Source organism: Ramularia collo-cygni (assembly GCF_900074925.1).
Source record: "Ramularia collo-cygni strain URUG2 genome assembly, contig: RCC_scaffold25, whole genome shotgun sequence".
Lineage (NCBI taxonomy): Eukaryota > Fungi > Ascomycota > Dothideomycetes > Mycosphaerellales > Mycosphaerellaceae > Ramularia > Ramularia collo-cygni.
The window spans coordinates 18,648-46,631 of NW_019716279.1; the positions used below are offsets into that span (position 1 = coordinate 18,648).

A 27,984-nucleotide genomic window follows, 5' to 3' on the forward strand; every position below is an offset into this window, starting at 1 on the left:
TCTGTGTCATAATATCCTTAGTCACGAGGCTGTATAGGTGCAAAGCACCGAGTTGGTTCCTCATGAGCGCCAACCTCTCAGGGTGCAAGTCTTGCCTCAACACCTTGTGTCAATATCATCTACCTGTAGGAGAGGCGACTGCATTACGCCTGCACGCGCTCTCTCAGAAATGGATCTGATCTTTCACTCTGCACTCCACGAAAGGTAACATAGCTCGGATAACATCATACATGGACATGTCTGGTTTCACATCCTAAAGACGCCAAACTTCGTCTCCTTTGTCTCAACACTCCCCGTCATCGCCGCCTGCAACCCCATACCCAACACTCGCCTCGTATGAGATGGCGGAATGACACCATCATCCCACAATCTCGCAGTGCCGAACGTAACTTCACTCTCCCTCTCAATGCGTGCCTTGAGCTCCGGATCCACCTTCTTTCCAACAGCTGCCATCACATTGCTGAGCTGCTCAGCACCCATGACGCTCGTCTTCGCCGACGGCCAGCTCCACAAGAATCTGGGACTGTATGCTCTACCGCACATGCCATAGTTTCCAGCTCCAGCGGAAGATCCCACGAGGACAGTGAACTTTGGGACGCTAGCGCATGCGACAGCAGTCACGAGCTTGGCGCCGTTCTTCGCGATGCCGCCTTTCTCCGCGTCTTGTCCCACCATGAAGCCTGAGATATTCTGCAAGAAGACGAGTGGGATGTTACGTTGACAGCAGAGTTGGATGAAGTGAGCTCCCTTCAAACTACTCTCGCTGAAGAGAATTCCATTATTGGCGATGATGCCGACAGGGTGGCCTTCTATCGTTGCGAAGCCGGTGAGGAGGGATGCGCCGTAGCTGGGCTTGAATTCGGAAAACTCGCTGCCATCTACTATGCGGGCAATGACCTCGTGCATGTTGATGCTCTGTTTGAGATTGGTGCCCACGATGCCTCCGAGCTCTTCTGGGTCGTGGAGTGGCTCCTTCCATTCCTGCTTTCGAGATGGGTTTGGAGATTTGGGGAAATTGAGATTGGAGATGCTCCGTCTAGCGAGAATCAGTGCGTGAGTATCATCGACTGCCAGGTAATCTGTCACGCCAGAGACTTCGGTGTGCAGCTTGCCACCGCCCAAGTCTTCGGCGCTGACTTCCTCTCCTGTCGCGGCCTTTACAAGAGGCGGTCCGGCCAAAAAGATGGTGCCTTGCTCCTGAACAATAATGCTCTCGTCACTCATGCTGGGAACGTAAGCACCGCCAGCAGTACATGAGCCCATGACAACGCTGATCTGGGGGATTCCCTGACTGCTCATGTTGGCCTGGTTGAAGAAGATGCGGCCGAAGTGATCTCTATCTGGGAAGACATCTGCTTGGTTGGGTAAGTTTGCACCGCCAGAGTCCACCAGGTAGATGCAGGGAAGGCGATTCTGCTGAGCAATCTCTTGTGCTCGAAGATGTTTCTTGATGGTTACAGGGTAGTATGAGCCGCCCTTGACGCTAATTCAACGGTCAGTACCCTGAGATGTGCTATAGAAAGTCGACGTAACATACGTGCTGTCGTTGGCAACGATCATGCATTGGACTCCCTCTACCGTGCCAATGCCTGTGACAATGCCACCAGCCACCACATCCTCGCCAGGATACATGTCGTGTCCAGCCAAAGCACTCAATTCCAGGAAGCTGGTACCCGGATCGACCAGAGCTGTTATTCGATCTCTCACAAGCAGCTTTCCTCGCTGGACATGCTTTTGCCTTGACTTTTCGGGGCCTCCCAGCGATGCCTTTTCGTGAAGAGCCGTAAGTCGGCCAGTATATTCTCCCATTGCTGCAGCATTTTCCCTGAAGCCATTGCTGCTTGTATCGACAGTCGTCTGCAAGATTGACAGTTGAGCCGCCTGGTGTGGACTTGTATATGTTGCCGCCGTTCGAAATTGTTGCTGTCTATATGGAGCAGCGAGCTCTCTGCGGGAGACGTGATGGAGAGCTCGCGTGAGGACGCGGCGGGGGATGAGTGAGGCCATATCTTGTGAGTTCTTCGATCRATTATGCATCTCTTGTTCTCATGTACAATCTCTATACATCAAGCATTACTTGACGTGCCATTGTCCACGAAAAGTTCAGACAATCACCTGCTGCTCTCGGTGCTGGAGATGCCCACCTCACCTCACTCCCTTGACCCGGAAAACTTGAGCCGAAACACGCTTACATTCGGCTTTCCTTTCCCCACATTCTGTCCTCTCCACGCGATCCTGGACTTGTCTCTTGTTCCTGATCGCCTCTACTTGTGATTTTCGTTTTTCTCCATCTCACAGCCAAAATGAATGCCCTTACACCCTGCCGGACAGCCCTGCTACAAGCATCACGCAAAACCGCACAGAGAACAGCAAAACCACTGGTAACAGCACAGTGGCAACGACATGCATCMACCAAACACCCAAAAGGCTTCCAACCGCCACAGCAGAGCGAGCTAGAAGAACTACGAGAACGCACAATCGAGTTCGTAAGACGAGAAATCCCCCATGATCTCGCGCAAGCCACAGATCACAAAAACGAATTTCCCAACGAACTATGGCAGAAACTAGGCGAAGCTGGATTTCTAGGCATAACAGCAGATGAAGACTATGGCGGATTGGCAATGGGCTACCAGGCACACTGCATCGTGTTGGAAGAGTTGAGCAGAGCTTCGGGAAGCATTGGTCTTTCATATGCCGCGCACTCCCAACTCTGTGTCAATCAATTCCAACTGCATGGAAATTCCGAGCAGAAGAAGCAATGGCTTACGGGTTTGATCTCTGGAGAGAATATTGGCGCTCTGGCTATGTCCGAACACACGGCTGGAAGTGATGTTGTCAGCATGAAGATGACCGCGAAAAAGGTGGATGGTGGATATCAATTAAACGGCACAAAAATGTGGATCACAAACGGACCCGACGCACATGTCGTTATTGTGTACGCAAAGACCGAGCCGGAAGCCGCGAGCAAAGGTATCACTGCGTTCTTGGTCGATACCACCACACCAGGTTTCAGTGTAGCTCGCAAACTCGACAAGTTGGGCATGCGAGGTTCCAACACGGGGGAACTCCTTTTCGACAATGTCTTCGTTCCAGAGTCCGCGATGCTGGGTCCCTTGAACCGAGGAGTCAAGGTATTGATGGAAGGTCTCGATCTTGAAAGACTGGTGCTCTCGGCTGGACCTCTGGGATTGATGAAAGCTGCGCTGGATGTCACATTACCCTACGTGCACGAGCGGAAGCAATTCGGCATTCCACTGGCACACAATCAACTCATCCAAGGCAAGCTCGCGGATATGTATACCAAATACCGGGCCAGCTCGGCTTTTACATATTCTGTGGCTCGAGCCATTGATGAGAGCTTCGAGAACCCAGAGATCAAGACGCAGGATTGCGCCGGTGCGATTCTATATGCTGCGGAGCGAGCGACGGAATGTGGTTTGGATGCTATCCAATGTCTGGGTGGAATGGGTTACATGAATGAAATGGTGGCGGGGAGGATCATGAGAGATGCGAAGCTGTATGAGATTGGTGCAGGCACGTCAGAAGTACGACGGATGTTGATAGGAAGGACTTTCAACAAGGAGTATGCAGCGAGGTGATGTCGCTCAAGCTGAAGTGGAAGGACCAGTATGTAACTTTACAAACAATGCGTCCTTCTCGCAGCAGCCAAACTGCTCAGATGTACCATCGGAAATCAACGGCCATGTGACACTTGCGTACTGCATCATTCACACTCGTTTGCTGCACCTTCATGGCTTCAACCCTGCACGCCTTCGATATTCCTCAACAACACTCTGATCTGGGAAACTGGCAGCAGGTTCCCAAGTCATTTCATCCCAACCCTCCCATTTGGTGTGGTATAGCATCACCCTTTCCTTTCCAGGATGTGTGCGAGGGTCAGACATGTGATGGGCTTGAATGGCTTCAACAAAGTACTCGCCCTCATCAAGTTCATCATCAATGTCTTGGTCATCGTCCTCGTCGTCGGCAATTTCCTGAGAAGCCGTGGGATTCATGATGCTCGTCTTTTGAGATGGCGTCTTCTTCAGAGCAGTCTCTTCCCCCGAGGTTGTGTCTTCGGAAGTCTCGTCGTCATCTCTGCCTGCTTTGCCTGTGGCTGTGGTGGATAAAAAGGATTGCAAAGTAATGGGTTCGTTTGATGAGGAGTAGGATCGTGCTCTCTGCATCATGCCGTGTTTGGGAGAGCGGACCTGGGTGGTGGGTTTTGATGCTGGAGCTGAATCAATCGATAGCTGCATGCTGGAGGAGTCATCCTGCTCTTCTTGGTCCGATTCGGAAAGTTCAATGACATTTGGCTGTCGGACGTTTGGCGATGCCGCTGACGTTGGTGCTACTGCCGGTCGTGGGTCCTCAAGGGAAGAAGATGACGGCTCAGAAGCGAGCTTCACTCGTTTGCTGTCGCGGGTGATGCTCAAGCTTTGCATCGACGAACCATTGGCAGTTGACTCGAAGGATTCAGCACCGGCGTTTGGGTTGTAGACCCAGCCAAGAGGCATCAACTCGCCGGTGATTGGATGTCTTCTCCTCCTAGGGCGCTTCTGCCGCTCTTCAGTATTCGAGAATCTGCTCGAGGATAAATTCTCCGACACTGCAACGTCCTGCGGATCAGGRTCAAGTGGTAACAGCTCGCCCGTTATTGGGTCCCTCCTGCGTCGGCGTCGCTTTGGCAGCTCGACTGTGACGTTTGGCAGCATTCTTCGTGCTGGGCTGGGAACGATAGTAGCCTGTTGCATCGGTGCGGAAGTTGGTTTTCCCGAATCCTCGAATATGGAGTTTGATCTCATTGAAGGCTCCGCAGTCTGCGCATAGCTTGGTCCTGCGGCTTGGATGGGAACGGAGCTTGATGTCCTCGATTGTAGAATTGGCCCGCCATCGGAGCTGCCAGCATTTTCATCGCCACTCAGAGGCATCAGCTCATTCGTGATAGGGTGTCTCTTTCGTCGCCGCCGCTTAGGTGGTTGGAGTCCAGACGTCAATGCAGGTGCTTGCCTGACACCCGATCGGCCGGACGATCTGTTTAAATCGACACCTTCATCAGAGCTGCCCATAGTGTGGAGATTTTCTTCRTCACTCAAGGGCATCAGGTCTCCGGTACTTGGATCCCGTCTTCGCCTCCTTCGCTTGCCACCATCTTCGCCGCCACCTGGCACCTTGTAAAGATGAGAATATGTCGGTCGAGCACGTCCGTGACGTCCAAGCACAACTTCGCCTTCCTCGTTCGATTCCAGATCTTCATTGCGCTCCTCGAAATAGACGATACCTTTCTTCCTAATCTTCTCAAGCTTACGCAGACGCCGCGCCTCTTCAGCAGCCTCTTCGGCGGCCTGTGCGATCTTGCGGTTTTCCTCTTCCTCAAGAAACTGGCCATTCTCAAACTCCTCCAAGTCATAGGGACTAACGAATTGCAGTATTTCGGTGACGCTGACGTCAGTAATCTGCGATTGGCCAACCATCAAAGTGTAGTATACACCATCATCTTCAGCAACACGTCCAGTGATATGTGCTCGTCGAGGCGCATGGTCAGAAGGACGCAGTGGTAGAGGTCCGTCGGGATATTGTCTTGCTGGTGCGGGTTTCCCATTCGTGCGTTGAATGATAGGAATCAAGGCCCGTTGAGAATATTGAGAAGGTGGTTTCGTGAAGACATTTTCCTCATCCGATATCTCCAGATCCTCGTCCGAATCTATAATTTCCAGGGCTGGAGGCATGGCAGCGCGCGGTTGAAATGTTGTAGAAACGCGTTGATGTTCCTCAATCCTGTCCTCTAAAGACGATATTTKATGTACACCTCACATCTGATTGCGCCGCAGACAGTTCCCCATGCATCACACTGTTGTTTCGAACGTGATGGAGTTTGCATGGACGAAGTAATGGAGAAGTGTGGTGGTGAAGTGGTGCGGGCCGGAAGTTGGGCGACGAAAGCACGAGCCAAGTGTTCTTTGATAGTTCTAGAACTAGAAGCGGACCTCCCGGCTGTTGACGTTGACATTGACATTGACATTGATATCATTTTGTTACCTTCTCCCCCAGCACCATCCAATCCAATGCTTTCATCCGGATTTTCAGGTGCACCCATCTCGCGCCTGCTCGTCTTTGGCGTGGTGGGTGCCGCCTTCCTCGCCAGCTTGACAGACACAAAGGTCTTTTGCTGGATCGAGATCCGGCCACATCTGCTCGATTATGGCCAGTTCTGGCGACTGTTGACCTGGCAGTTTGCCTACACCAACAGTGCCGAAGTGCTCTTTGCAGCCATGACCTTCTACCATTTGCGCATCATCGAGCGACTCTGGGGTAGCAGGAAGTTCGCCGTACGCATCCCGCGTCCCAAGAGCTGCGAGGAATAATGGGCTGACAGGTAGGTAGTCCTTCATCTTGTCCACTTTCCTTTACAACGCATTACTCCCACCCATTCTTCTGGCGGTAGTCATCCGGCCTCTCAGCTTTGGCCGCATCAATTACCTGCCATCCGGGCCGACACCGCTGGCATTCGCGTTGCTCGCGCAGTATCACGCTGCAATCCCCTACATCTACAAATATCGCATATCGGGAGCCATTCCCGTGGGATCATCTGCGGATCGAGAGTACGGCATGATGCTCACATCCAAGGCGACCTTCTACCTTCTTCCACTGCAGCTCGCGTTGTCTCAATTGCCAGGCTCGGCTCTAGCGGCAGGGATCGGATGGATCGTTGGCTTTGCATACAGAAGAGAGATCTTGCCAGGGGCGTCAAGGTGGCGTGCTCCCACGTGGTTGGTGGGTGGGAGCGAACAGAAGGAGCGATTCGATCATCTGAGGCGCAGAATGGAAGGTGAAGCGGGTAGGGCTACGGGAGTGGATACCGCAGGAGGCGGAGAGGGTGCGCAGAGACGTGGCTAGCTAGGGGGGTTGTCAGACACGTTCCGTGGGGCTAATTAGCGGTATGCATCATGGTATTCCCATTCTAATCTACACATCTCCAAGCTTCGTCTCGGCAGTTGCCGGAGTTTCATTCACTCGAAGGTCTTTGCGCTAACGCATGTCATTAGTCAATGTATTCTCAGCTGCTTAAGTGAAGTTGCTTTGACAGCAAAGTATCTACATCTGCGACACCGCATCATCCGCTTCAAACATGAACACCATCCCCTCGCACATCGCCTACCGCACCCCTCTCTGAACAGTTCACCATGCAGCTCGTTCAAGAAGCCTACATGCAGGCTCTCAAAACGCCGACCATTACCCTCGTTGTCGGCGACACAGGACACAGCGTTCCATGCGTGCTGGCCTTCCTCGCTCTCCATTCCGAGTACTTTGCCAAAGTCCTCTCCAAGCCTGGCGCTTTGGAAGACGGTCAAGCCCAGCTCCAGCTGCAGCGTGTCACTTTGAGCTCGGTGGAGACTTTCGTGCATTGGTGCTACAAGGTAATATGGCACTTTGACATGGCACTTCAAAACCAGCAAGCTAAGTCGATATCAGTGCCAATACCTCGATCTTGCTGTGAAAGAGGGCGCCACAGTGGAAGAGCTTCGCAACGACAAGGATACGCTGATTGATTTGTGGGTCTTCACTGATGAGTACGTACACCTTACTTTGTATTTCTCATTCAATGTCCATGGCACACGGAAATAGACAAAGGACAATCATCGAKCACAGCTGACAGATCACAGACACAACATCAGCTGCCTCCAAAATGAGGCAATGACCTGCCTCCGTGGACTCCTTGGCACACATCCATTCCTTCTCACCCCACAAGACATCAGGTTCATCTTCTCGCGCACACCCGAACCAAATTCCCCACTGCGCCGCCTCGCYATCACCATTCTGGTCGCACAGCTACATACAGCCCCCTCCACCACCAAGATCGAAGACTTCGACGACCTATTCTTCAAGGGCGCCATCACCATGATCTTCCATTCCACAAGGAACTGGAACTTGTTTGAGCGCAAGCACAAGGAACTCAAGGAGAAGACCCTACTGGCACTGCTGGGCACGCCGCAAATGGTAAAGCTGCTAAGTGTGCGCGAGGAGGAGCCGGCGTTGTGGGTGTTGGCTTTGTGTGGAATTGCCCCCAAGGCTTCGGCTAGTGGTGTTCGGGCTGAGCCCATCGAGGTGGATTGAGACGCAGGGTTGGGGCGGTAAGCGGACTCGGGGCAAGGCGACTTTTGATGAACATGATCATGTAGTATTCGGAGCGTACGTATCAAGAGGGGCCGCTCTGGAAGTGTGGTGACACTATTACAGGTACTGCTGAAAAGCTGCATCTTATGGGCCATCAGCGACCGACAAAGTTTGTATGAGCGTGTAAGACGAATTCACCACTTCAAAGCAATGAAATACCATTGCTTCTTTCCCTGGACTCACCTCGGTATGCAAGATTGCAATGCAGTTTTCACAAAAGTTTCGTTTGCATTAAAAGCCCATCAATCATTTCTTCAATTCTCCACTCTCGCAATCAGAAAAGCTAGGTATTCCTCCAAACTCCATCGCACTCAAAACACTCCCGTCCTCCCCGCCCCTCTTCTTTTCAAATAAGCAATCTCCAACGCCAAATCCCGATTACTCTGCCTCAAAACCTCCAGCACCGCTTTTCGATCCTCCAACATCCTCTCCGCAGTTTGCAACTTCCCTCTCACAGCACCCAATTCCATCTGCGTATGTTTCAGAGCTATGATTCGGACTTTCATACACTCGCGCTGTTCTTCCAGGACATCTTCGGTGCGGGTTAGAGAGTGATGGGTGCTGCGCCATCGATCATGGAGAATTTGGATGTCGGTTTGGGCTCTGTGGAGTCTGTTTTCGAGATGGTGGATTTTGGATTTGGAGGAGGAGGAGTGGAAGAAGAGGTTGGTTAGTAGTGAGCAGCGTTTGAGGGGTTTGTGGGTCGTGTGGTATGCTTTTAGGTCGGAGAGTTCGCGTGCCATGGCGTTGTGTTGGTGGAGCGCTGTGTCCTATGCAAAGGCGTCAATGTGTGAAGGAGGGAGTGGTGATGGGGATGAGGACGAGGACTTACCAATCCTCTTTGCAGATTGGAGACTTGGATGTTCAGGTTATGGACATCGTGCTCTTTGTCCGCGAGGGACTCTCTGGTATGTTGCAGTTCTTGTTGAGCAGCTTCTAGATTCCGCCATGCGGATTCCAAATGGTCTGCGAAAAGATCATGATGAGAGGATTTTTGATGGAGGTTGTTGCTGAGTGATCCTTGATATGTTGATGAGGACTCTATATTTGGGGTTGCTTCTGGTGCGAACAAATGATGTCTTGTCACGGGAGATGAAGAGATGTTGGTCGATCCACCAGGCGATTGGAATCCGTCCGGAAGCAGTGGGTGAAGGCGAAGTATATCTGTCGGAGACGTTTCTAAGACCTCGCCGTTATCGACTCGGTGAGCTGGGAAGGTAGGACGACTTGGGATGTCGAAATGCGTATCTGTAACATCGGTAAATTCACTCACGGAGCTCCTCAATTCACGTCGATAGCGTTGAGGATCCCTAAGTCCAGAGGGGACAAACTCCTTGTCGTAACAAATCGGGATTGTGTTGGACGATACTTGTGGACCGATGGAGAAGCCTTCGTTGCTATTCCTCCTTGCTGCAGCGTACGGTCTGGGAGATCGGGGAGAAATGTTTGGAGTAGACTGTGGCGCCGACTCCATCATTTCGGCCACGGACACTCTCCTCTCAAAAGCGTCGTAGATTCTGCGGAAAGTCTGCGTGGTGAAACCTACGAAATCGGAGAATGTCATGAATGGTACCGCTATGTGGGCTTTACGGAGAGTAGACGAAGGATGGTCGGATCGTAGGACGGCCATCGGTTGACAATATCTCGTCGCTGCTCCATTGTCTTTGCTTCTGTCTGAGACATGCTGTGAGCGAAGACGCAAACTCATGTATGTCTTAGATCCAATGCTTCACGCGAGACTCGTGCGGGTAGCTGGTCTTCAGTCATGATGTGTTCCTATATGAATTGATTGTGATACATCTGCCCGTCCTCCTGCATGAGAAGGTCGATGGTCGGCTGAGCGAACTTTCTGATGCTGTGCAAGACGCGGATATGTTTAGGATTATGCGTCGAAATGGGAAAAAATTTAAGAGAATGTGCGATGGAGAAGTCGATATAGTCTAAGCACGTAAAAAAAAAGACCAAGGTCGTGCCATCGACACTATTCAAGTGAAGTCGATACATGGTCAATACATGTATCGCAAAACGCCGACTCCATCATGGGATTGCATCGCATCCATCGATTCGTCAAGACATTCCCCTGCCGTAGTAATCCAGCTGGCCTGATTGAAGTATCCTCCGCTACAGATGATATTTGTGATGGGAAGGTGCATTCCAAAAACTGCAGTCGCTCCTCGATAGTACGTCGTCCAGGGCTGTGAGTTTCACAGCGAAAGGTCGATTGTCCCAGCTCAACCACTTGTAAACCGGAACTGGCCTTGCATCGTTTCTGCCGTGGTGTATTTGGCAGTCTTGTTGCCATTTCGATCTTGTCACCAGTCAGCGGAGTTCAGTATTGAGAGCATGTAATCCTATGCATCGTACCAAGTAAAGGTGCATCAGTTGATGTTGATGCAACGCTTGGTGCACGCTTTGCTGACTCGTCCTTCTGGAACATTGACTTCAACGCAGCCATCTTTCCAGACTTGGAAGTGCCCTGCGAGCTTGTTTCCTTTTCACTCATTTGGGCAATGTTCTTAGAATCGCTGGTCTGTTTTGGAGGTGATTGTGTTTGTATTCTTGAGCCGGCGGTTGAGAGTCCAAGAGCGTTGACCAATTTGAGCCTTTGAATGTTTTGATGAAAGTGGATGAGCAGATATGGTTGCGGCACGAGTGATGATGCAGTGCAATGGTAGTTCCAATGATTTGGATGAGATGGAAAACAGTGAAAGACATGTCTGTTATATATGTCTGCCTAACATATACCTACCATCAACGGTACCAGCAAGGCAGCCAGATACAACGTATTGAACTCCGAGCTCATGCGTGGAGGAGAAAGCCACGCTGATAGACGATGGCTCTGATCGCTAGATCCCTACCGTAGATCTGGGACTTCAGATCCGGAGGAGGAGTATGATGTGTCAGGCTTCCACTTTGACGAATGAGGTCGAACTCTTCAATTGCTGCGGAAAGCCTGACAAGACGCATGCTTGAGATTGTAAGATCCAAGCTCAAGTCCACCGTTTCGAACACACGCGCGCTTCTCCCGTGTCATTGTGTGAAGTGACTGGTAGATACATAGATCTTGTCGACAAAGTGGTATAGAGAAGGACACAAGCTGAAGTCCGAGCCGGAGCTCGGCGCTCGAGGAAGGATCAGCTCCGAGCTCATGGACCACTCCATGCAAAGGGCTGTGGGCCGATCACCTCGAAAGGCAGAAGCTGCATGCATGAAAGCGACATCGTTGGTGATGTCGCAATGGACGATAAGCAAGGAAGGACTCATCAAGCATGCTTACAAGTTACGAGGATGCCTGAAGTTTTCGCTTGCAATCTCATCCAATTCCGGCTAGCTCCCTCAATTATCACCAACCCCGCAGCTTACCCGAGGGGAATTCAGGAAGGTAGGTGCTGTACTTCGACACCGCGTTCCCCAACATTCAACTCCGACGGCTACCCGATCCATTGCTGCCTGGCCTGCATCGACGGGCGTATCTGCCGCTCGACATCATAATCAACATCACCATCTGCGGAGACCAGCGTTGATGCAGATGCGTTAATGCGGTGGCCTTGAGACAGCGCTCAAGCGATCCAGAGAAAAGACACGCAATCCTACAGCCTGGCCTAGAGCATGATTGTTGGACGCATATCATCATTCCCAACCGATCCGAACAATAGTCTCGGAACCTGGACGCAACTCCCAGCCTGGTGACTCAGGACTGCGAGAAGCTCTTCGATCATTTCAGCCGCAAAAGTCAACCGATCATGGACGCAATGGGCACAGGACTGCCGGCCGTAGAGCCAGCAGTATCCGTCACGCCATCTTATCGTCGAAATGGGAAGCTTTTCTCATGTGAGCCAGTATGTTGTTTTTCTTGTAGCATCACCTCTGACAGTCCTGACATTCGCAGTGTCGGCGAGGTAAACTGAGGTAAGAGAACTTCATTTCAACTTCCCTTCGGACGTGCACAAAGACAGGCCGTGTTTTCCATCGAATACAACGGCGTCGGTACATTGTTGCTGTTCCAAGATGCTTCTCGGGCGGTACATTTGGCGTTAATGATCTCCTACAGATGCGATCACACCAGTCCTGTATGTGGGAGATGTGCAAAGCGTGGAAAATCCGACCAGTGCATCTATCATCCAGCTCCTTTAACAAAGCCACGAACTTGCCCGGGCATCGGACCTCATCGATCTGCGAACGCTTCCTCGCTGGCATCTCCGAGACAGAATCACACGGGGCCGTACCCCACAATCTCACGAGAAAGGTATGTGACAAGCCCCGGGTGAATGCATTCGAAAGTGAAATACAGCATGGGACCGCCGCCGGATGCCCTTCGTTGGCGTTGGCCGTCACTCGTGTGAACCTCTCTGCGCGATGTCGACTTCTCACTGAGCCTAGGAGGCTTTGCGATCAATACCGAAACGATACAGCAGAGGGACGTTCGCGCGAGCCAAGTCAAAGTTGACGGATGGGCATTCCGGCGTGGTAGGATCCTGCGTATGCAATCTCCTGATCCGTCTTCTGATTCTCGGATTCTTCTTCATAGTCACCGCGCACTTATCAGTCCTCGCACGAACAGTTCGCAGTCACCCGATCAGACCGTGGTCCGGCGAATGCAAAGTCCCTCGTCCCTTCCAAATACGCAGTCGACCCAGCAGTCACAATGGGGCCTCAAGCCTATGGAGGGATCTAGACAGCTGTCGTCGTATGCTAGTCCCGAGAGCGCCACGGCTTTCAGAGATGCCCGAACAGGATTTCTAGGTCCAACAAGCTATTCTGCCGTGTATACCGAGAACTCAACCATTTTGAACACGCCCGACTTGAACGACACGCCAAATTTCCCGGCAATCTCAGCAGAAAAGCTCCAACAGGGTGCCGAAGTCCTCTCCCTGCTGCGAGATATTCCCGTTTACAGACGTTTCACCGACCGATGGTTCGAGCTTTGCGATGGAATCATCTTGACACGACCAGTAACACAATGCCTACTGGATGGCCTCTGGTTGGAATTTGGACCAATCCTGGAGGAAGGTCGACCTGAAGAACTCCTGAGCCTCTCGGAATTGGTATGGCGCAACACCAGAGAGCCAATGAAGGTGCGAGGCGACATGACTGCTAGAGATTGGGCGCATTCCGCGTCCGGACGTAACCTACGATGGGAATCCGTTGGCGTTATTCTATCCCTGGTTGGACTCATATCTCTTTCTCTGAACAACTGGGACGCCATATTTGAGTCCATAAGAGAGCGCTACGTGGATCGTGCTACATTCGCGGAACGCATGCGGAAGGCTAGCGAGTACTGTCTCTGTTTCTGCTACGAGAGCGAGGTGCTCAACGACATATACCTTTGCTTCATGTTCGAGGACTTGGTGCTGGTTGAATGTTTGAAGGGAGATGCTCACTGGGCAGCTTGGCAGCGGACCGGCGAAGTCTGCGATGCTGTGATTGCCATGGGTCTCCACCAGGGCAACAATCCGGATGCCAACACGCCTTTCTTCTTGGCCGAGCTACGGAAGAAGATCTTCATCTCGGCTTACGGACATGACAAAGTTGTAGCGACATTCATGGGACGACCGCCTCGGCTGAGCTACAGGTATTGCAAGATGGACTGGCCTCTGGATCTCAATGATGACCAATTATTCAGCGAGGGCGAAGAGCTTGAGGCCGCTCTCGCTGGGTTGGATGCTAACGGCTGGAACACTTCAGGCATCTTGAACCGAAATTGTTGGTCACGAATCTGGTTCCAACATTGCCGGATAAGAGAGGACATCCTCGAGATTGCGTTGGGCTCGGATGAGGAAGACATCCTCTTTCGCTCCGAGCAGGTTCGCCAAAGAATGGAACGGACTTGCTCGTCCATGCCGGCTTTCATGCAGATTACACCTGAACAGATCTTCGCATCTGCCACGAGCCTTATAAATGGATTTGGCGATCGTCAAGTGAACGTTGTCTTTCTTTTGAATGTTCATACAGGTATGGTTCATACGGAATTCCTACTACAGAGGGCCGTGATTAGTCGACTGCGCACCGATACGAAAGAATTGATCCCTACATCAAGACGCATGCTCAAGCTTGTACTGTTGGCACAGTCAAGGAAGGACCTCTTCAAAGATTTTCAATCAGACTTGATCTACTTGGTAAGCCTAAGAAATCACAACACATTGCTCACGACTGACATTTCAATTAGCTTGCCTTGCATGGCGTTCCAGCAGCCGGTGTTCTCGCCGTGGAAATGCTCAAACAAGAACAGACGAAGCAATACACACCAGAAATACTCCCACGATCCGAAACCGTACAAGACCTCAGCGTCTTCATATCTGCTTTGGGCACGGTTGGTCCAGGCGAGGGAAACTTTTCGATTTGCGACCAGGGTCGTCGAGCTTTGAAAAGAGTCCTCGACCAGATTCTTTCGCCTAACATCCCWCCGCCAATATCCGCTACAGGAGAGCCCGCGATTTTCGATGATTCCTCTCTGAACTTTCCCATCGGAAACGACGCGGAATTCCTACAGTGGCTCGAGACTGTGGAATGGGATAAGAGCCATTGGATTGATCCCGCGATGCAATGAGTTGAGGGAGCGAGCATGCTACCTCAGAAGCGAACTGTCAATGCGTCGAATTGGTTTCATGGTTGGAAAAGAAGCAAATCGATATCGCTGTATATATTAATCGATTTGAGAATCCACAATACGACATCCAGACAAAATTCATTCGCCTTGCACACACATCAGTATATCTCTCAAATACACTACCATGATGGTAGGATCAAGACAAGCTTTTGGAGATTCTAGAATGAGAGCTTAAATTCGAGGCTTCAATCGAGATTGACAAGTCAGTAGAGGGCACTGCAGCGCAGCAACCTCCGACACGTTCTCTTGGCGCTGATGGAAAGTGAGAGTGAGWGTGATGGAATATGAAATATACGCTCACGCTCCATTGTAACGCTGCTATCTATTTACACGCGCATCGATTCATTAGCGCCGATCTGCTTTCTTCCGTTCATCGTCAAATCATATCGGGTATCTTCTGCTCATCGCACAACTTCAAGCTCTGAGGCCGGCGTGGGAGCCAGCGACAGGACCTCCGTTATTGCCGACAGATCCACTGTTTTCCGACAAGTGGTTTGCAGCACGGTGAGTAGAGTCCTTCGCCATGCTGTTGTGTGTTCCATTGAAAGTAAGGCCTGAGATGCCGGGGTACCCCTTCACGCCAGTGGCCTTTTCCAAGCGGGAGGCAAGGTCCTCGGACACCTCACGGAAGATAGCGATCTGGCGCTTGATAATCTCCTCCTTCTGGCAGTTCGCCATGTGGCCGGAAATGTTGTTGATGAAGCGTTCCTTGGCACCATCGTCGAAGACCTTCGTCCACAAGTTGCGTGGTGCGTTGAAGTCTTCTGGGCGAATCTCAGATAGAAAGCTGACAGCGTTGCCGATGAAATGGCCGTGAGTCTTGCTCAGGTCGACTTTACGCTCCTTGAAACTTATGGGCTGAATTGAGCTCAAGTATGCTGGGCGGCTTCCTTGGTTGTACAACGCCATGTGTCCGTCGCGCTGGAAGTTGGCGAATTTGTATGCGGTTCTTGGGGCGTTAATTGGGAGCTGCTGGTAGTTGGTTCCAATTCTGTGGCGGTGGGTGTCCGAGTAAGAGAAGAGGCGAGATTGAAGGACGGGGTCGGCGGAAGGCTCAATGCCAGGCACGAGATGTGATGGGGAGTACGCAATAGACTCGATCTCCGCAAAGTAGTTCTGGACGTTCTCGTTGAGGAAGAACTCTCCGACCTTGCGTAGAGGGAACCTGTCGTGTGGCCAGACGTGAGTCAGGTCAAAGACGTTGATCTTGTCGGTTTCCCACAACTTCTCGCTCTCCTCCTTGGACATAATCTGCCAGCATACGTCCCAGCCGGGGTACTCGCCCTTTTCAATTGCGTTGTAGAGGTCCTTTTGAGCGTAGTCCGGGCTATATGACGCTGAGTCCTCTTSCTGCAAGTACCAGAGATGTCAGCGAGGTCCTAGACAATGTCGGAGTATGTATGAAGGATGAGAGAGGTAGTTTTGTGTCGGAAAGGCCATCTGCCATCTAATAACTTACAGTGATGAAAGCAGTACCCTGCTTGCTCTTCATGTGCATCTGTCCATACACCCACTCGCCGTTCTTGTTGACGAGCTTCATGGTGTGGCCCGCGTAGCCTAAAAGTGGATCATGTTAGAAATTGTCTCTAACAGCGAGGACCAGGGAAAAAACTCACCATGCATCTTTCTCCAGCCGTCAGGGATACCACGATCACCCATGAGGATCATAACCTGGTGGACACTCTCAGGGTTCTGCGAGAGGTAATCCCAGAACATGGTGCTGTCATCCGCGTGGGTCAAATGTGTCGACGGGTCTCTCTTCTGTGTGTGGATGAAGTATGGAAACTTGGCCGGATCACGAAGGAAGAACACCGGAGTGTTGTTTGCCACCATATCCCAGTTGCCTTCCTCAGTGCGGAACTTGACAGAGAACCCGCGAGGATCGCGGGCACAATCGTGAGATCCAGATTCGCCACCAACGGTGGAGAAACGAACTGTGATTGGGACCTTCTTGCCTGCCTGGAAGAGGTCGGCGGAGCAAATGTCTTCCATCGAGTTGGTGGTCTGGTAGTACCCGTGAGCGCCGCCGCCCTTGGCGTGAACGACACGCTCGGGAATACGCTCGCGGTCGAAGTGAGAGAGAAGGTCGATCAGGTGGAAGTCTTGAAGCAGGAGTGGGCCATTGTCTCCCGCCCGCTGGGACTCATAGGGGTGAGGCATTGGGACGCCATTGCTGGTGGCGTAGATGGTATCCTTAGCGTTGGTGTTGCGGTCCTCCTCATAGCTGCGGGCATAGGCACCGTTCTGGCGAGCCTCGGGCTTTGATTCTGTTGCAGATGGGGCCATGATTGTTTATGTGGGTATGAGAGGGGAGGTAGTTGCGAGGATAGCGTTGAAGGAGAGGGAATGAGTATATAAGGGAAGAGCGAGGCACCTTGACTGTCCATCTTCTTTGAGAAAGCGCCACTACGCGTGCTTGCTTGATGACCCGCGCAAACGCGAGATCCCAGTGCAAAATGATGCTTCTTGACGTACCTCCGGATCCATTTTGATGACCTCCGACGCCACTCATTGGCTGCAACATGTTTGATCGCTTCGATCTCGCTGTTGTTCCCAGGCAACGCGGATATGCATGTATCGCTCGTGCGGAAAGTGTGGTCGGGCTGCTGTCCATGCCATTGCCATGTTGCCTTGCTTGGTTGTCAGATCTCACCATGCGATCCAAGTCCAAACTCTGCAAATCCCACCAGATGGTGGCGACGGACCGGAGTCCGGTGAGCGGACTGAGCTCCGCCCCAAGCGGCTTTGTTTGCTGGATCGCCTTGGAACAGACTTTGAGATTTAAACTCTCGTCATCCTTGCGAGACACGACCGTTGCCGCGACATCATCCGACTCTTACCACATTCTAACTTCACTTGAGATGGAGCTAGTGGTGGATGCGCCTCTCTCTGACAAATGTCTTCGCAGCAGAATCATCTGGGTTGCCAGGAAACTATCTAGACCGCATGCTCCTATTGATCAGACTCTGGAGACGGAATCTTACACAGCTGCGGTTCAACCCAATTTGCTCTTGACAAAGGTCAGCGCATCCTGGCCGTAGACCTGACCATATGCTTGGTGGGCGGCAGCGTCAGAGCCATTGCAGCAGTAAGGATCGGCCGCATCGCAGTACGAGCGAATGCGGGCCTGGAAAATGCTGCAGCTGAAGCCCGATGGCCGTGGGTCGAACTGTGTTCTGTCAGAAGAGATTGTTGACATTTCATGTAACATGGCTTACACCGCTCGCAGTGCAACTGCCATGGCCAAAGGCGCTCTTCTCCACAGGTGAATTACGCGGATTTCCGGCCCAAATGATGGCCTTTACAGCAGCGCTCGCAGAAGACGTAAGCAATGCCTTGGTGTCTGAGATGCCCTGGTTGGGATCACCTCCGCCACAAAGAGCATTGTCGCCGATTTGTGCGCCCTTGGAAGAGTCAGCACCGGTCGAGAAGTCGGAAGATATCTCCAACAAACCTGCGAGTAGCCGACAACTACCAGCTTACTGTCTGGGCATTTCGTGTTGAAGCTGTTGATTTGGCTTGCAATATTCTTTGTGCCCTGCTGGACAGAGGATGCATATAACCCATCGCCCTGAGCTGGGTAATCGATTGCCTCAGCAGTCGCCCCGGAGTAGGCATTGAGAATCAGGTCAATGAACTCCCCYCCAGTGCCATAGCCTGCTGGAGCCGTAGTCTCTCGGGCACCAAAGATGTGAATGTTGGGACACGACTGACCCACCGCGCCTGCTGCAAAGGCGGAAATTGCGAAGGCTTTTGCTATCGATTGCATCTTGTTGGACTGGCGAGAGAGCGTTCAAAAAGATACGGACGAAAGTTTGAGGGGCTGTGTTAATGCTAACAACTAGATGTACACACCGGACATCGTCATACGAAGCAATTAGCCTGAAACGATATCCATCCGACGGGACTGACTACATGGCAAAACGCTGGATCACCTCTTTGTCAACGAAGGCAAACCTCAATATCTGGCTGCTGACTGGTAACCAAAGAGGTTTCATGTTCTACACACACTCTCGGTCGTCCGTCGGCTGCGACATCGAAGTGGACCAATTGTCGAGGGCTCCACATTGGATTATTTCGCTACAGACGAGAGTTTTCGAACAAAGGTGTCTCAAATGGGCAAGTTCTCCAAAGCAAATTGCACCCGAAGGCTGCGGCTCATGCCAAATTCTCGCTATGGGGAGGAGAAGGAGGTGTCATGAGGCGTGGTGCGGCAAAGCCGATTTTATCCAACTCGTGGAAATATGACGAACCTCATCTATCCGTCCCATAAACGATGCTTGAATGCATCAGGAAGCTGTTTCAACACCCGGCAGTCATGATTTTAGGCTAATTATTGATCTGCTGTCGTCCGGCTCATAGACCACATGGAGCAGCGGACCGCACACTTGATGCCTAGTGATTTCCAGCAACCCCACAAGCCTTAAGCTAAGCAGCCAACGTGTATGAGGTGAAACGCTCCAATCGGTAAATGCACACGCCTTCTTCATACACAAGCACGCCCATACCATCCGTGCTCTCAGCCGGAATGCTTAGCGCCTACTTAGCTTCGCTTAGCTCTGTATGAGCTAGATTACCACTATGCCACAAGCGACTACATTCGGCAACCTTGGTTTCGAATAGAAGCGATGGTAGCTACTTGGGAGTGGGCCAGCACTTCACACGTGGATCGAGTAGGGGCTCTGCCGAATGATAAATACTCCATCCATTACCACACTTCCTAGACTCGCCAACTCCTCAACGACAAACTATTACACACCATCACTCAAGATGTTGTTCAAAGCCCTCCTTGTTTGCGCTACAGCTCTTGGAGCCATTGCTGCCCCTGCCACCAACTCCATCTCCCAGAGAGACCCCAACACTCACCTTGAAACTCGTGCCACTCAACCTGGCACAGGCACCAACAACGGCTTCTGGTACTCCTACTGGACCGATGGTGGCGGACAAATCACCTACGACAACGGAGCCGCGGGCTCTTACTCCACCAAATGGACCAACGTGGGCAACTTCGTCGCTGGCAAGGGTTGGGCCAAGGGAAGTGCTCGGTATGTCAATCCCATCACGTTCCTCGACTCTTTTGGAGTTTCCTCGCTAATGACATTCGTGACAGCGTGATCAAGTACTCTGGATCTTTCCAGACTGCTGGTAACGGCTACCTTTCCATCTACGGCTGGGCCAAAGACCCTCTGGTCGAGTACTACATCGTCGAGACGTTCGGAACGTACAACCCTTCTTCTGGTTCCAAGTCTATTGGTTCCGTGACGACTGACGGGAGCGTGTATGACATTTACGAGACGACTCGAACCAATGCTCCATCGATTATCGGCACTGCCACTTTCAAGCAATACTGGAGCGTGAGACGCAACAAGCGTGTTGGAGGCACTGTGACCATGGCCAACCACTTTGATGCTTGGAAGAAGGCGGGTTTGGTTCTCGGCACGATGGACTACCTGATCGTTGCTACTGAGGGTTACCAGTCCAGCGGATCGTCGAGCATTACTGTTTCGTAGATTGACTGGGGATGTGTTGTGTGGTGGTGCTCCTGCTGGACATGGAGATTTTGGGTATTTTGAACGAAATTTTTGGAGACGAGAAATGATTGCGTTTGTCTATGATCGAGTTAGCTGCGGTTTGTAAACACTCTTTCAATCGAAGCTTTCGGTTTGATGGTCGATTCTGATGCTGCGTTGCGATTTAAATAAGTATGAACGAGCGCTCTGCCGTTAGAGGGGACTCTGGAGCGATGATCAGCGTTTGGCCGTCCGAGAGGCGATGTGACATGGCTACAGACTCGTCACTCTCTTGGAAGTTTTGACGAGCTTTCAATCAAAGGAGCTCCTTCGTATTACAGTTATTAACAGCCCGCGATTCCCAGGCCAGTTGTATAGGATATAGACGCCAAAAATCAATCCTTCCGGGTATCATCGCGCTTGATCTCAAACAACTCGACCGCCGTCTTTTTCACCACATCATCRTCCACAGTAGCCAATCCCTCCTTGATACTCTCCAACGTCTCAGCCGCCACACCCGCGCTGTTCTGCGAGTAGACATCGATACCCGCGGGAGTGAACAACGTCTTCGCAAACATGGTAACCACATACTTGTTGCCACTACCGCCTTCCTCTCCCCACGCAAGGACCTCCCAATGACTGCTCGCAATCATCAACCATCCTTTACCGCGCCAATCCCACTCGCCTCTGCTATCTCCCACCGCAGCTTTATCAATCCCGCGAATCGAGGAGATCTTGTCCGTTGTGGCATCGGCGCTTTGATAGGTGACCAGATCATCGATGCGGTCGGTCTGATCTTTAGGGATGGAAGGCGCCGAGGGCTCCATGGGAGTATATTGAATCCGCACATTCTTCTTGCTCTTCCACATGGGCAGCGTGCTGTGGGTGACGTGCCATGTTTCACTGAGCCAGGGGATGGTCGGGTTTTGATATCCCGCTGGTGCTTTGGCGGGCGAGAATGTTGGCGGACGGATGGTGATGGGCGGCATCTTTACTGTAGATTGTACCTTTGGTAAGGTAGATTGGGTAGTTAGGTTGTCTACATGATGTGAGGTGTAGGGGGAAAGTTGCGAGTAGCTCTGTCGCGATCGTCGACGCCGTTGCATCTCTTGGCAAACCCTCGCTTCCGGCTTCATCTGGTGATGACAGCATCCAGGATCCTCCGCCACGATCCTTTGGATACTTTACAACGAGAAGTCGCATCCTGCACAGCCATGACTCCCGCTGACTCACATTCCGGAATTTGGGATACTTGAAGCTAGCCTCTGGACGGAACGGGACTGGACACACTTCTCCATCGCATCGCATCGCATCTGATGCCCAAAAAGCGCCACTTCTCCAATCTTAAGCAATTCCAAGGCGAATCGAGTGGCAAGCCAGCCCGAGATGGCAACAAAGACGCCGGACCATCAGTCAATGAGCGCCTCAACGAGCTGAGGAAGATTGAAGGGAAGGATGCAGTGCGTAAAAAACGCGAACTCGCCGAAAGTACGAGCCATCAAGCGTCAGTCCACCCATCCTTGAGTTCCATTCTTGGGATTCCCGAAAGCGCACCGCCCAAACCAAAACGTGGAGTCAGAACGAGAATCCCAAATCGTACTCCGGGACCCGCGCCGCCGAGAAGTTGGGGCAAAACGATGTGGACGCCTGTTTTGGCYTTGCGTGGAGCAAGGCGATATGGTAGATCTGGTCGAGCTGACGATGAACGTAGCAAACCGAAACAGTTGTTGAGATTTGCCCGTCTTGCAGGGCTTGAGCCAAGAGAGCCTGATTCTCCCCCTACGCTTCTGCATCTTGCGTTGAAGACTGCAGCTTCACATTGGGAATTATTTGATGTGGAAGATCTGCCTGAATTGGCAGCCGAACTGCCACTGCCGCTAAGATTGCGACTCCTGAGCTATCTTGGCTACTATGGTCCGCCAATAGATATGATGGTGTTGCAAGCTCTGGTCGGCGGAAGCGAGCCTATGAAATCGTTGGACCTAGCTGGACTCGTTGGACACGGCAAGTTAACCTTGAACCGGCTGGTGAAGTTTACGAAGCACCAAGCGGCAGAGCAGTCACCACAGAACTCGCCAGTAGTCGTGGACTCTTGGGATCAAGATGTTACTTTCGAAGCTGCGTTGACGATGGGCCCTTCAATCTCTCGCTTTTCGCAGCTAACGCACATATCTCTATCACATCCGCCGACAGGGACATCATGGCGTGACTTGTTGTCACTCGCAAAGCATACACCTTCAATCACTCACCTCTCTCTCGCGTATTGGTCGCGACCTACTCTGACTCCAAACTTGGCCACAACGACCGTCTCGAGCCAGCATAGTCCTGATGTTACGGCAGGTGGCTCACACTACTACTCAGCACTTGATCAAGACTTGACCGAACCGGCTTCTATCCTACGACAGCTCAGTGCCAGCCTACTATATCTTCAATGGCTGGATCTCGAAGGTTGTACGGAGTGGATTCCGGCTCTAGCTTTCCACGCAGACATCATTGAGCCGGAGCCCACTTCCGCCAGTGAGGATACAACGAGTGACCCATGGTCTAGAAGAATAGCAACACCCAGCTTGTTCATCTCAACCTGGAAGAACGTCACGACATTACTTGTCGGACAGGGTTGGCTGCCGACTGTCCCAGGTCTGAAAGCTCTCCCAAGACAGACTATGACGGCGTACAAAAGTCGGTGTCTAGAAGATTACCTGAAATCTTTCGATCCACTTGAGCTGCGCAAAGCTGAACTGGACGAGGCCGATATCTTTGGCGTTGAGAAACGTCAAGCAGATGTTTGGCTTGAGATTGAAGAGCGAGCGATTGCCGCTGAACGACGGATCAATGCTATTCGGCGTGTACAAGCTTGCAAGCCTATTGTGTTTGATCACGGATGGGAGAGGAAAGTGTTTTGGTAGACTGTCGACTATATCAATTGTAGTCGTTCTTACTCACCACCCCAGAAACTTTCTTGGCATCGTTGGAGTACTTCCCCGCATCGCCACCACTCTCGCTAACCGTCTGCCGGCCCTTGCATGCCTTACACGGACACGCAAACACGCGCGAGCGGAGCCGAGGGTACATGTACATCTGACCCCAACATTTTGGAGCTCAGCTTCACCTTGCCACTTGCGACAGCTCATCCATTCTCAAAATCTCTTTTTCTGCTCTATATCGACCGATAAGCTTTTCAACATGACGGGTGAAATGCCATGGCCAGAAGTGTCTGTGGGTAACAAGAACCATGCGAACGTTTCCGTGGTTATCATTGGAGGAGGAATCTCTGGCATGTGTCTTGCCATCGATCTGCTTAAAAGGAACAAATGTCGCAACTTCATCATCATTGAACAATCCGCTGGTCTAGGAGGTACATGGCTCGACAACAAGTATCCTGGTTGCTGCTGCGATGTCTGGAGTGCACTATACTCCTACAGCTTCGCAAAGAATGCCAATTGGACGCGTGAATATCCCGGTCAGGAAGAGATTCTTGCATATCTTCAAGATGTTGCTCAAGATTACAAGCTCTTGCCTCATTTCCGCTTCAATACCGAGGTGCAAAATGCGACTTGGAACGAAGCGGAACAGAAATGGAGCGTGCAAGTCAAGACTTCTTCAGGGAGCAAGGAAGCAGAGTATACTCCAGAGTATGAAATCAAAGCGGATTTTGTGGTCAGTGCTGTTGGACAGTTGAATGTTCCTCAGTGGCCGAAGATTGAGGGTTTGGAGGAGTTCAAGGGCAAGAAGATGCATTCGGCGAGATGGGATTGGTCTTATGATCTGACGGATAAGAAGATTGGTTTGATTGGAAATGGTGAGCTGCTTTGGAATGAATGTCACAATCAAGCTCCATACTGACAGACTGTGTCAGGATGCACGGCAGTTCAGATCTTACCCGAGATTGCAAAAGTAGCCAAACACGGTCCGTTGGGAAACTTCACACCAAATCTTCTCACAAGACGGCTAACACTAGCACAGTCACCGTCTTCCAACGAACAGCCAACTGGGTCATTCCCCGCCTTGACGCTCCAGTGACACCTCTCTGGCGGACCATCTACAAGTATGTKCCAGGAGTCATGGCACGAAAGCGAGCAGGCCAAATGGACTATCGAGAGTCTACGCACGGCTTCATCTCTGATAGCAATTCGCCTACTGCGGCTGAATTCACGACAGCTTCYCACGAGATGATGCAATCGCAACTCCCGAATCAGCCGGAGCTTTGGAAGAAGTTGACTCCGAGCTATAACTTGGGCTGTAAGAGGATTATCATCAGCGATGATTTCTTCCCTGTAAGTTCAAGTGAAGTACAGAGGGCATGCAAGGGAATTTGAGGATGTCCCTCGAGCCACAACAGGCTTTGATGTGTTTTTTGCAAGACATTGCTGACCTTTCCATCTTTCGACTCTAGACCATTGGGCTAAGCCACGTTGATCTTGAGACCAGAAAGATTCACAGTATCGATGGCAACACCGTGAAGGTCGCGGGCGACAACGGAGAGCCCGTCAATACTGAAGATTTCGATTTTCTTGTTTGTGCCACAGGATTCAAAACAGTCGACTTCATGCATCCCATCAAGCTTACAGGAAAAGGCGGCCGTCCCATTGACGAAGTATGGAAGGACGGAGCAAAAGCCCTGTACGGCATGACAGTCGAAGACATGCCTAATTTCGCAATGCTTTACGGCCCGAACACGAATCTTGGAMACAACTCAATCATTTTGATGATTGAGGCCCAGAGTCGTTACATCAACGCATTGATCAAGCCGGTACTGGAAGCCCGAAGTCAGGGCAAGGCACTGAATTTGACTCCAAAGCATGACAAGATCGAAGCTTTCAACGAGGAGATCCAAGCTGAGCTACGGTCTAGCGCGTTCAATGATCCGAATTGCAATTCCTGGTACAAGAATGAGGCGGGTTTGATCACGAACAATTGGTCTCGTACAGGTAAGCATGCCCTATCTTGTAAAGTACTTCCCTCGGACTAATGTGAAATGCAGTCCTGGACTACCAGCACCTCGTAGAGATTGTCAAGTTCGACGACTTTGACGCCAATGGCAGTGGAAAGAACCTTGTTGAGGAGAAGAAGTCTGTGCATGTCGGCAGAGTCAAGGAAGAGTCACTTGTCAGTGACACCACGCTGATGGTCATGGGTGCAGTTAGTACTGCGGCTCTTGTCGGCGGCTGGTTAATGAGGAACTCGCGTCACCTCCCTAGCATTAGAGTGAGATAGAATCGAAGAGAGGGCAATGTTAGAGAAGATTGTCTTCAGATATACGATGCTACGGAATTACGGCAGTGGAGAGTTCAGCCATTCGAATCCTTCAAAGCTCCAATCCTCTCACCACGACAACTCGGATTCTGCTTTCATCACAAAGTCTGCTACCACAACATCTATCACCGACTGTATCAATCTCTACATTTCTCGCCGCCAACAAAGAAAACCGCCATGCGCTACACGCTCTTCCTATCGCTCCTGACAAGCATCTCCCCATCCTCAGCAAACCAAGCACCAATATGCGAAGACAGCATAAACTCCCAACAACCCTTCAACAACAACGCCATACCCTGCCTATTAAACTGTGGTCTAGGCGTAACAATAGCCACAGGCGACCTCTTCCCCGGCCAAGTCAACTCGACCGAAACTCCCTATTGCCGTCTCAACTGCGTTCGACAGCGGCAAGGCGTCACTCCAGCCCAATCCTCCGCCGCACCGGCTTGTAATTCTCGCTGCGAGGAGAGGAATTCCGCGACGCCGGATCAGTTGGGTTGGTGTATGTATTGGTGTGTGCAAGGGGGAGAGATTGAGGAGTTTGTGGTGGGGACGAGTTGTGTGCCGAGTATTGTTATGGTGCCTACGGCTACGGTTACTGAGCATGGGATTACTATTACGGAGGATGGTGAGTGTTTTGTGGGCTGGACGGGTTGTTGGTGGTGACTGGTTGCTTACCTTATTTGGTTGTTTAGGGTTCACAATGCCTACTGAGTGGGCCTCGTGGTATCAAACCCAGACTGTTCTTTCGAGGTAAGATGCACAGGCCATGCATATGTTCCTCTAATACTCGTTAGTCTCTATCCAGCGTGGCTGATGTGGTGTTCCACAGGCAATCATCTCCGCTGGGTTTCGCGCCTGCATCCACAGCCACTGACGCATCCACGTCCATTTCAGACGGTGGTTATTACGACAGCTATGGGAGATATCATGCGGCCTCGGAAAGCGCTACAGTAACTAGTTGTGTCGGTAGTATGGATGGAGGTTATTGCTCGAGCGTCTCAAGCACAGAGTCGCGAAAGCATTTATTTAGCACTACTTCCACGACTCAGGTCACCGGCACTCATACCCAGTCGGCAGAGACCACGTCGGCTTCGGCGGTGTCGACAACGACTGCGAGGAGCGGGTCGAGTGAGACTTATCGCGCGCCATGGGTAATGCGGGCCTGCATCGCTTGGGTGGTTAATTTTGTTTGGTAGTGTATTGAGAAGATTGGAGAAGATTTGAGAAGATTTGAGATGATGGAGCAGATTCGGAGTGAGAAGTCGCGAGTCGGTAGAGACACCTACATCGTTCCTTTTTCCAGGCGATATTTAAGCAGCAAACTACTGACAACGTGAGTTGTGCAGTAGGGAGCCAAGAACTTGGGTTCAGCGTGGGCAGTGATATGGGAAATTTGCGTCGGTGTGACGGAGAGAGAACAATTCGCATCGCGCCACTGCCGTTTCATACCCTCCTCACCTTATTCACATTGCACAGTGGCTCGCTCCCTTCCGATCCGCGATGCTTCTGTCGAGGTATTTGTCATCCGCACCATTTCTCTTTCACCTTGCAAGCGATGTCGCCTCTGCAGGTTGCCTCAATGCGTTGGACTTGAATAGCTGCTAGAAAATTCCAGCCGAGAACAGCACGTCTGATGTTGACACTTTTGGTGAACCATGTCCATGTTCCTAGCGCCAATGCTGACGGCTGAGGCCAAGCACTCGGGTATCGCAGAGTGCACTGTGAGCTCAAACCAAGAACTTGCGTTCAGGGCAGGGAAGCGAGCCTCYCGACAACAGAGTTGATAGCGAGCTCAAACCAAGGACTTCCGTTCTGGACGGGTGGAAACACCGTGACAACATGAGTCGTGCAAGGAATGCTGGAAATGGATTTCCAGTACTCATCAGCCTTGAGTTCCGACAAGTGATGTAAATGCTTGATGATGAGTCGCAGGAGTTGACGGCACGGTACATTGAGGAAACGTCATGGTCGAAACGGGCGCTGTGCAGCGCTATCCTGCTCCGGATGGTGCTGTAGAGTGACAGCCTCGTGGTGTCAACGGCACATGATCATTGAATGCGTAGGCAGGCGACATGCTGTGGACGTTAGAGATACTGTCTCTCTCCCTGTTGCCCCAGATCTGGTATGAGGTCGCTCCCCGATGGCATGGTTGTCGGCTTGATCTCCGAATTGTTGCACAAAGCGCGAACGGCGGTTGATGGAATGGATGGTTTGTGCAACAGACGTCGAAGTGAAGTCGAGAACTGCACGCGTCTTTGACAATCTAGGCGGGGAAAGCACGGACCAAGATTCGCGGCAGGTGCGCTTAAACTTGAGATGTGGGGCAAGTGACGAGCGATAAATGCGATGCATCACAATCCCAACTGCATCTCGACCTGACTCGCAGCAAGCCAAGCCAAGCCAATATTTGTGCCATCTCAGCGACAGAGGCGTTGA

At 51.6% G+C, this 27,984-nt stretch overlaps 15 protein-coding genes; 8 read left to right on the forward strand and 7 right to left on the reverse strand.

Annotated features, from left to right (window-relative positions):
• Positions 1-246: 246 nt before the first annotated feature.
• Positions 247-2,007, reverse strand: RCC_10818 (probable propionyl-CoA carboxylase beta chain, mitochondrial precursor; the record flags this gene model as incomplete). XM_023776044.1 has 2 exons in its annotated part: positions 247-1,483; positions 1,538-2,007. 2 exons carry the CDS (start codon positions 2,005-2,007, stop codon positions 247-249), a joined length of 1,707 nt encoding a protein of 568 aa, XP_023631812.1.
• Positions 2,008-2,303: 296 nt separating this feature from the next.
• Positions 2,304-3,599, forward strand: RCC_10819 (probable isovaleryl-CoA dehydrogenase, mitochondrial precursor; the record flags this gene model as incomplete). Its single annotated transcript, XM_023776045.1, has 1 exon — positions 2,304-3,599. The coding sequence occupies one exon, from the start codon at positions 2,304-2,306 to the stop codon at positions 3,597-3,599; it is 1,296 nt and encodes a 431-aa protein (XP_023631813.1).
• Positions 3,600-3,749: 150 nt separating this feature from the next.
• RCC_10820 (uncharacterized protein) lies at positions 3,750-5,474 on the reverse strand (the record flags this gene model as incomplete). Its single annotated transcript, XM_023776046.1, has 1 exon — positions 3,750-5,474. One exon carries the CDS (start codon positions 5,472-5,474, stop codon positions 3,750-3,752), a length of 1,725 nt encoding a protein of 574 aa, XP_023631814.1.
• Positions 5,475-6,065: 591 nt separating this feature from the next.
• RCC_10821 (uncharacterized protein) lies at positions 6,066-6,897 on the forward strand (the record flags this gene model as incomplete). XM_023776047.1 has 2 exons in its annotated part: positions 6,066-6,329; positions 6,385-6,897. 2 exons carry the CDS (start codon positions 6,066-6,068, stop codon positions 6,895-6,897), a joined length of 777 nt encoding a protein of 258 aa, XP_023631815.1.
• A 287-nt stretch (positions 6,898-7,184) lies between these two features.
• On the forward strand, positions 7,185-8,115 carry RCC_10822 (uncharacterized protein; the record flags this gene model as incomplete). XM_023776048.1 has 3 exons in its annotated part: positions 7,185-7,418; positions 7,474-7,571; positions 7,665-8,115. 3 exons carry the CDS (start codon positions 7,185-7,187, stop codon positions 8,113-8,115), a joined length of 783 nt encoding a protein of 260 aa, XP_023631816.1.
• Positions 8,116-8,486: 371 nt separating this feature from the next.
• RCC_10823 (uncharacterized protein) lies at positions 8,487-9,805 on the reverse strand (the record flags this gene model as incomplete). XM_023776049.1 has 2 exons in its annotated part: positions 8,487-8,945; positions 9,008-9,805. 2 exons carry the CDS (start codon positions 9,803-9,805, stop codon positions 8,487-8,489), a joined length of 1,257 nt encoding a protein of 418 aa, XP_023631817.1.
• Positions 9,806-10,406: 601 nt separating this feature from the next.
• On the reverse strand, positions 10,407-10,678 carry RCC_10824 (uncharacterized protein; the record flags this gene model as incomplete). XM_023776050.1 has 2 exons in its annotated part: positions 10,407-10,483; positions 10,540-10,678. 2 exons carry the CDS (start codon positions 10,676-10,678, stop codon positions 10,407-10,409), a joined length of 216 nt encoding a protein of 71 aa, XP_023631818.1.
• Positions 10,679-11,918: 1,240 nt separating this feature from the next.
• Positions 11,919-14,722, forward strand: RCC_10825 (uncharacterized protein; the record flags this gene model as incomplete). XM_023776051.1 has 5 exons in its annotated part: positions 11,919-12,014; positions 12,065-12,084; positions 12,227-12,421; positions 12,704-14,291; positions 14,342-14,722. The coding sequence occupies 5 exons, from the start codon at positions 11,919-11,921 to the stop codon at positions 14,720-14,722; spliced, it is 2,280 nt and encodes a 759-aa protein (XP_023631819.1).
• A 474-nt stretch (positions 14,723-15,196) lies between these two features.
• Positions 15,197-17,068, reverse strand: RCC_10826 (probable peroxisomal catalase; the record flags this gene model as incomplete). XM_023776052.1 has 3 exons in its annotated part: positions 15,197-16,126; positions 16,242-16,339; positions 16,399-17,068. 3 exons carry the CDS (start codon positions 17,066-17,068, stop codon positions 15,197-15,199), a joined length of 1,698 nt encoding a protein of 565 aa, XP_023631820.1.
• Positions 17,069-17,777: 709 nt separating this feature from the next.
• RCC_10827 (related to acetylxylan esterase precursor) lies at positions 17,778-18,551 on the reverse strand (the record flags this gene model as incomplete). XM_023776053.1 has 3 exons in its annotated part: positions 17,778-17,951; positions 18,001-18,186; positions 18,237-18,551. The coding sequence occupies 3 exons, from the start codon at positions 18,549-18,551 to the stop codon at positions 17,778-17,780; spliced, it is 675 nt and encodes a 224-aa protein (XP_023631821.1).
• A 1,001-nt stretch (positions 18,552-19,552) lies between these two features.
• On the forward strand, positions 19,553-20,292 carry RCC_10828 (probable Endo-1,4-beta-xylanase B; the record flags this gene model as incomplete). XM_023776054.1 has 2 exons in its annotated part: positions 19,553-19,827; positions 19,893-20,292. 2 exons carry the CDS (start codon positions 19,553-19,555, stop codon positions 20,290-20,292), a joined length of 675 nt encoding a protein of 224 aa, XP_023631822.1.
• Positions 20,293-20,687: 395 nt separating this feature from the next.
• Positions 20,688-21,281, reverse strand: RCC_10829 (uncharacterized protein; the record flags this gene model as incomplete). Its single annotated transcript, XM_023776055.1, has 1 exon — positions 20,688-21,281. One exon carries the CDS (start codon positions 21,279-21,281, stop codon positions 20,688-20,690), a length of 594 nt encoding a protein of 197 aa, XP_023631823.1.
• Positions 21,282-21,608: 327 nt separating this feature from the next.
• On the forward strand, positions 21,609-23,198 carry RCC_10830 (uncharacterized protein; the record flags this gene model as incomplete). XM_023776056.1 has 2 exons in its annotated part: positions 21,609-21,796; positions 22,004-23,198. 2 exons carry the CDS (start codon positions 21,609-21,611, stop codon positions 23,196-23,198), a joined length of 1,383 nt encoding a protein of 460 aa, XP_023631824.1.
• A 277-nt stretch (positions 23,199-23,475) lies between these two features.
• Positions 23,476-25,506, forward strand: RCC_10831 (related to flavin-binding monooxygenase; the record flags this gene model as incomplete). XM_023776057.1 has 5 exons in its annotated part: positions 23,476-24,091; positions 24,149-24,199; positions 24,256-24,566; positions 24,686-25,220; positions 25,274-25,506. The coding sequence occupies 5 exons, from the start codon at positions 23,476-23,478 to the stop codon at positions 25,504-25,506; spliced, it is 1,746 nt and encodes a 581-aa protein (XP_023631825.1).
• Positions 25,507-25,722: 216 nt separating this feature from the next.
• RCC_10832 (uncharacterized protein) lies at positions 25,723-26,744 on the forward strand (the record flags this gene model as incomplete). XM_023776058.1 has 3 exons in its annotated part: positions 25,723-26,173; positions 26,241-26,298; positions 26,378-26,744. The coding sequence occupies 3 exons, from the start codon at positions 25,723-25,725 to the stop codon at positions 26,742-26,744; spliced, it is 876 nt and encodes a 291-aa protein (XP_023631826.1).
• Between the last annotated feature and the right edge of the window lie 1,240 nt (positions 26,745-27,984).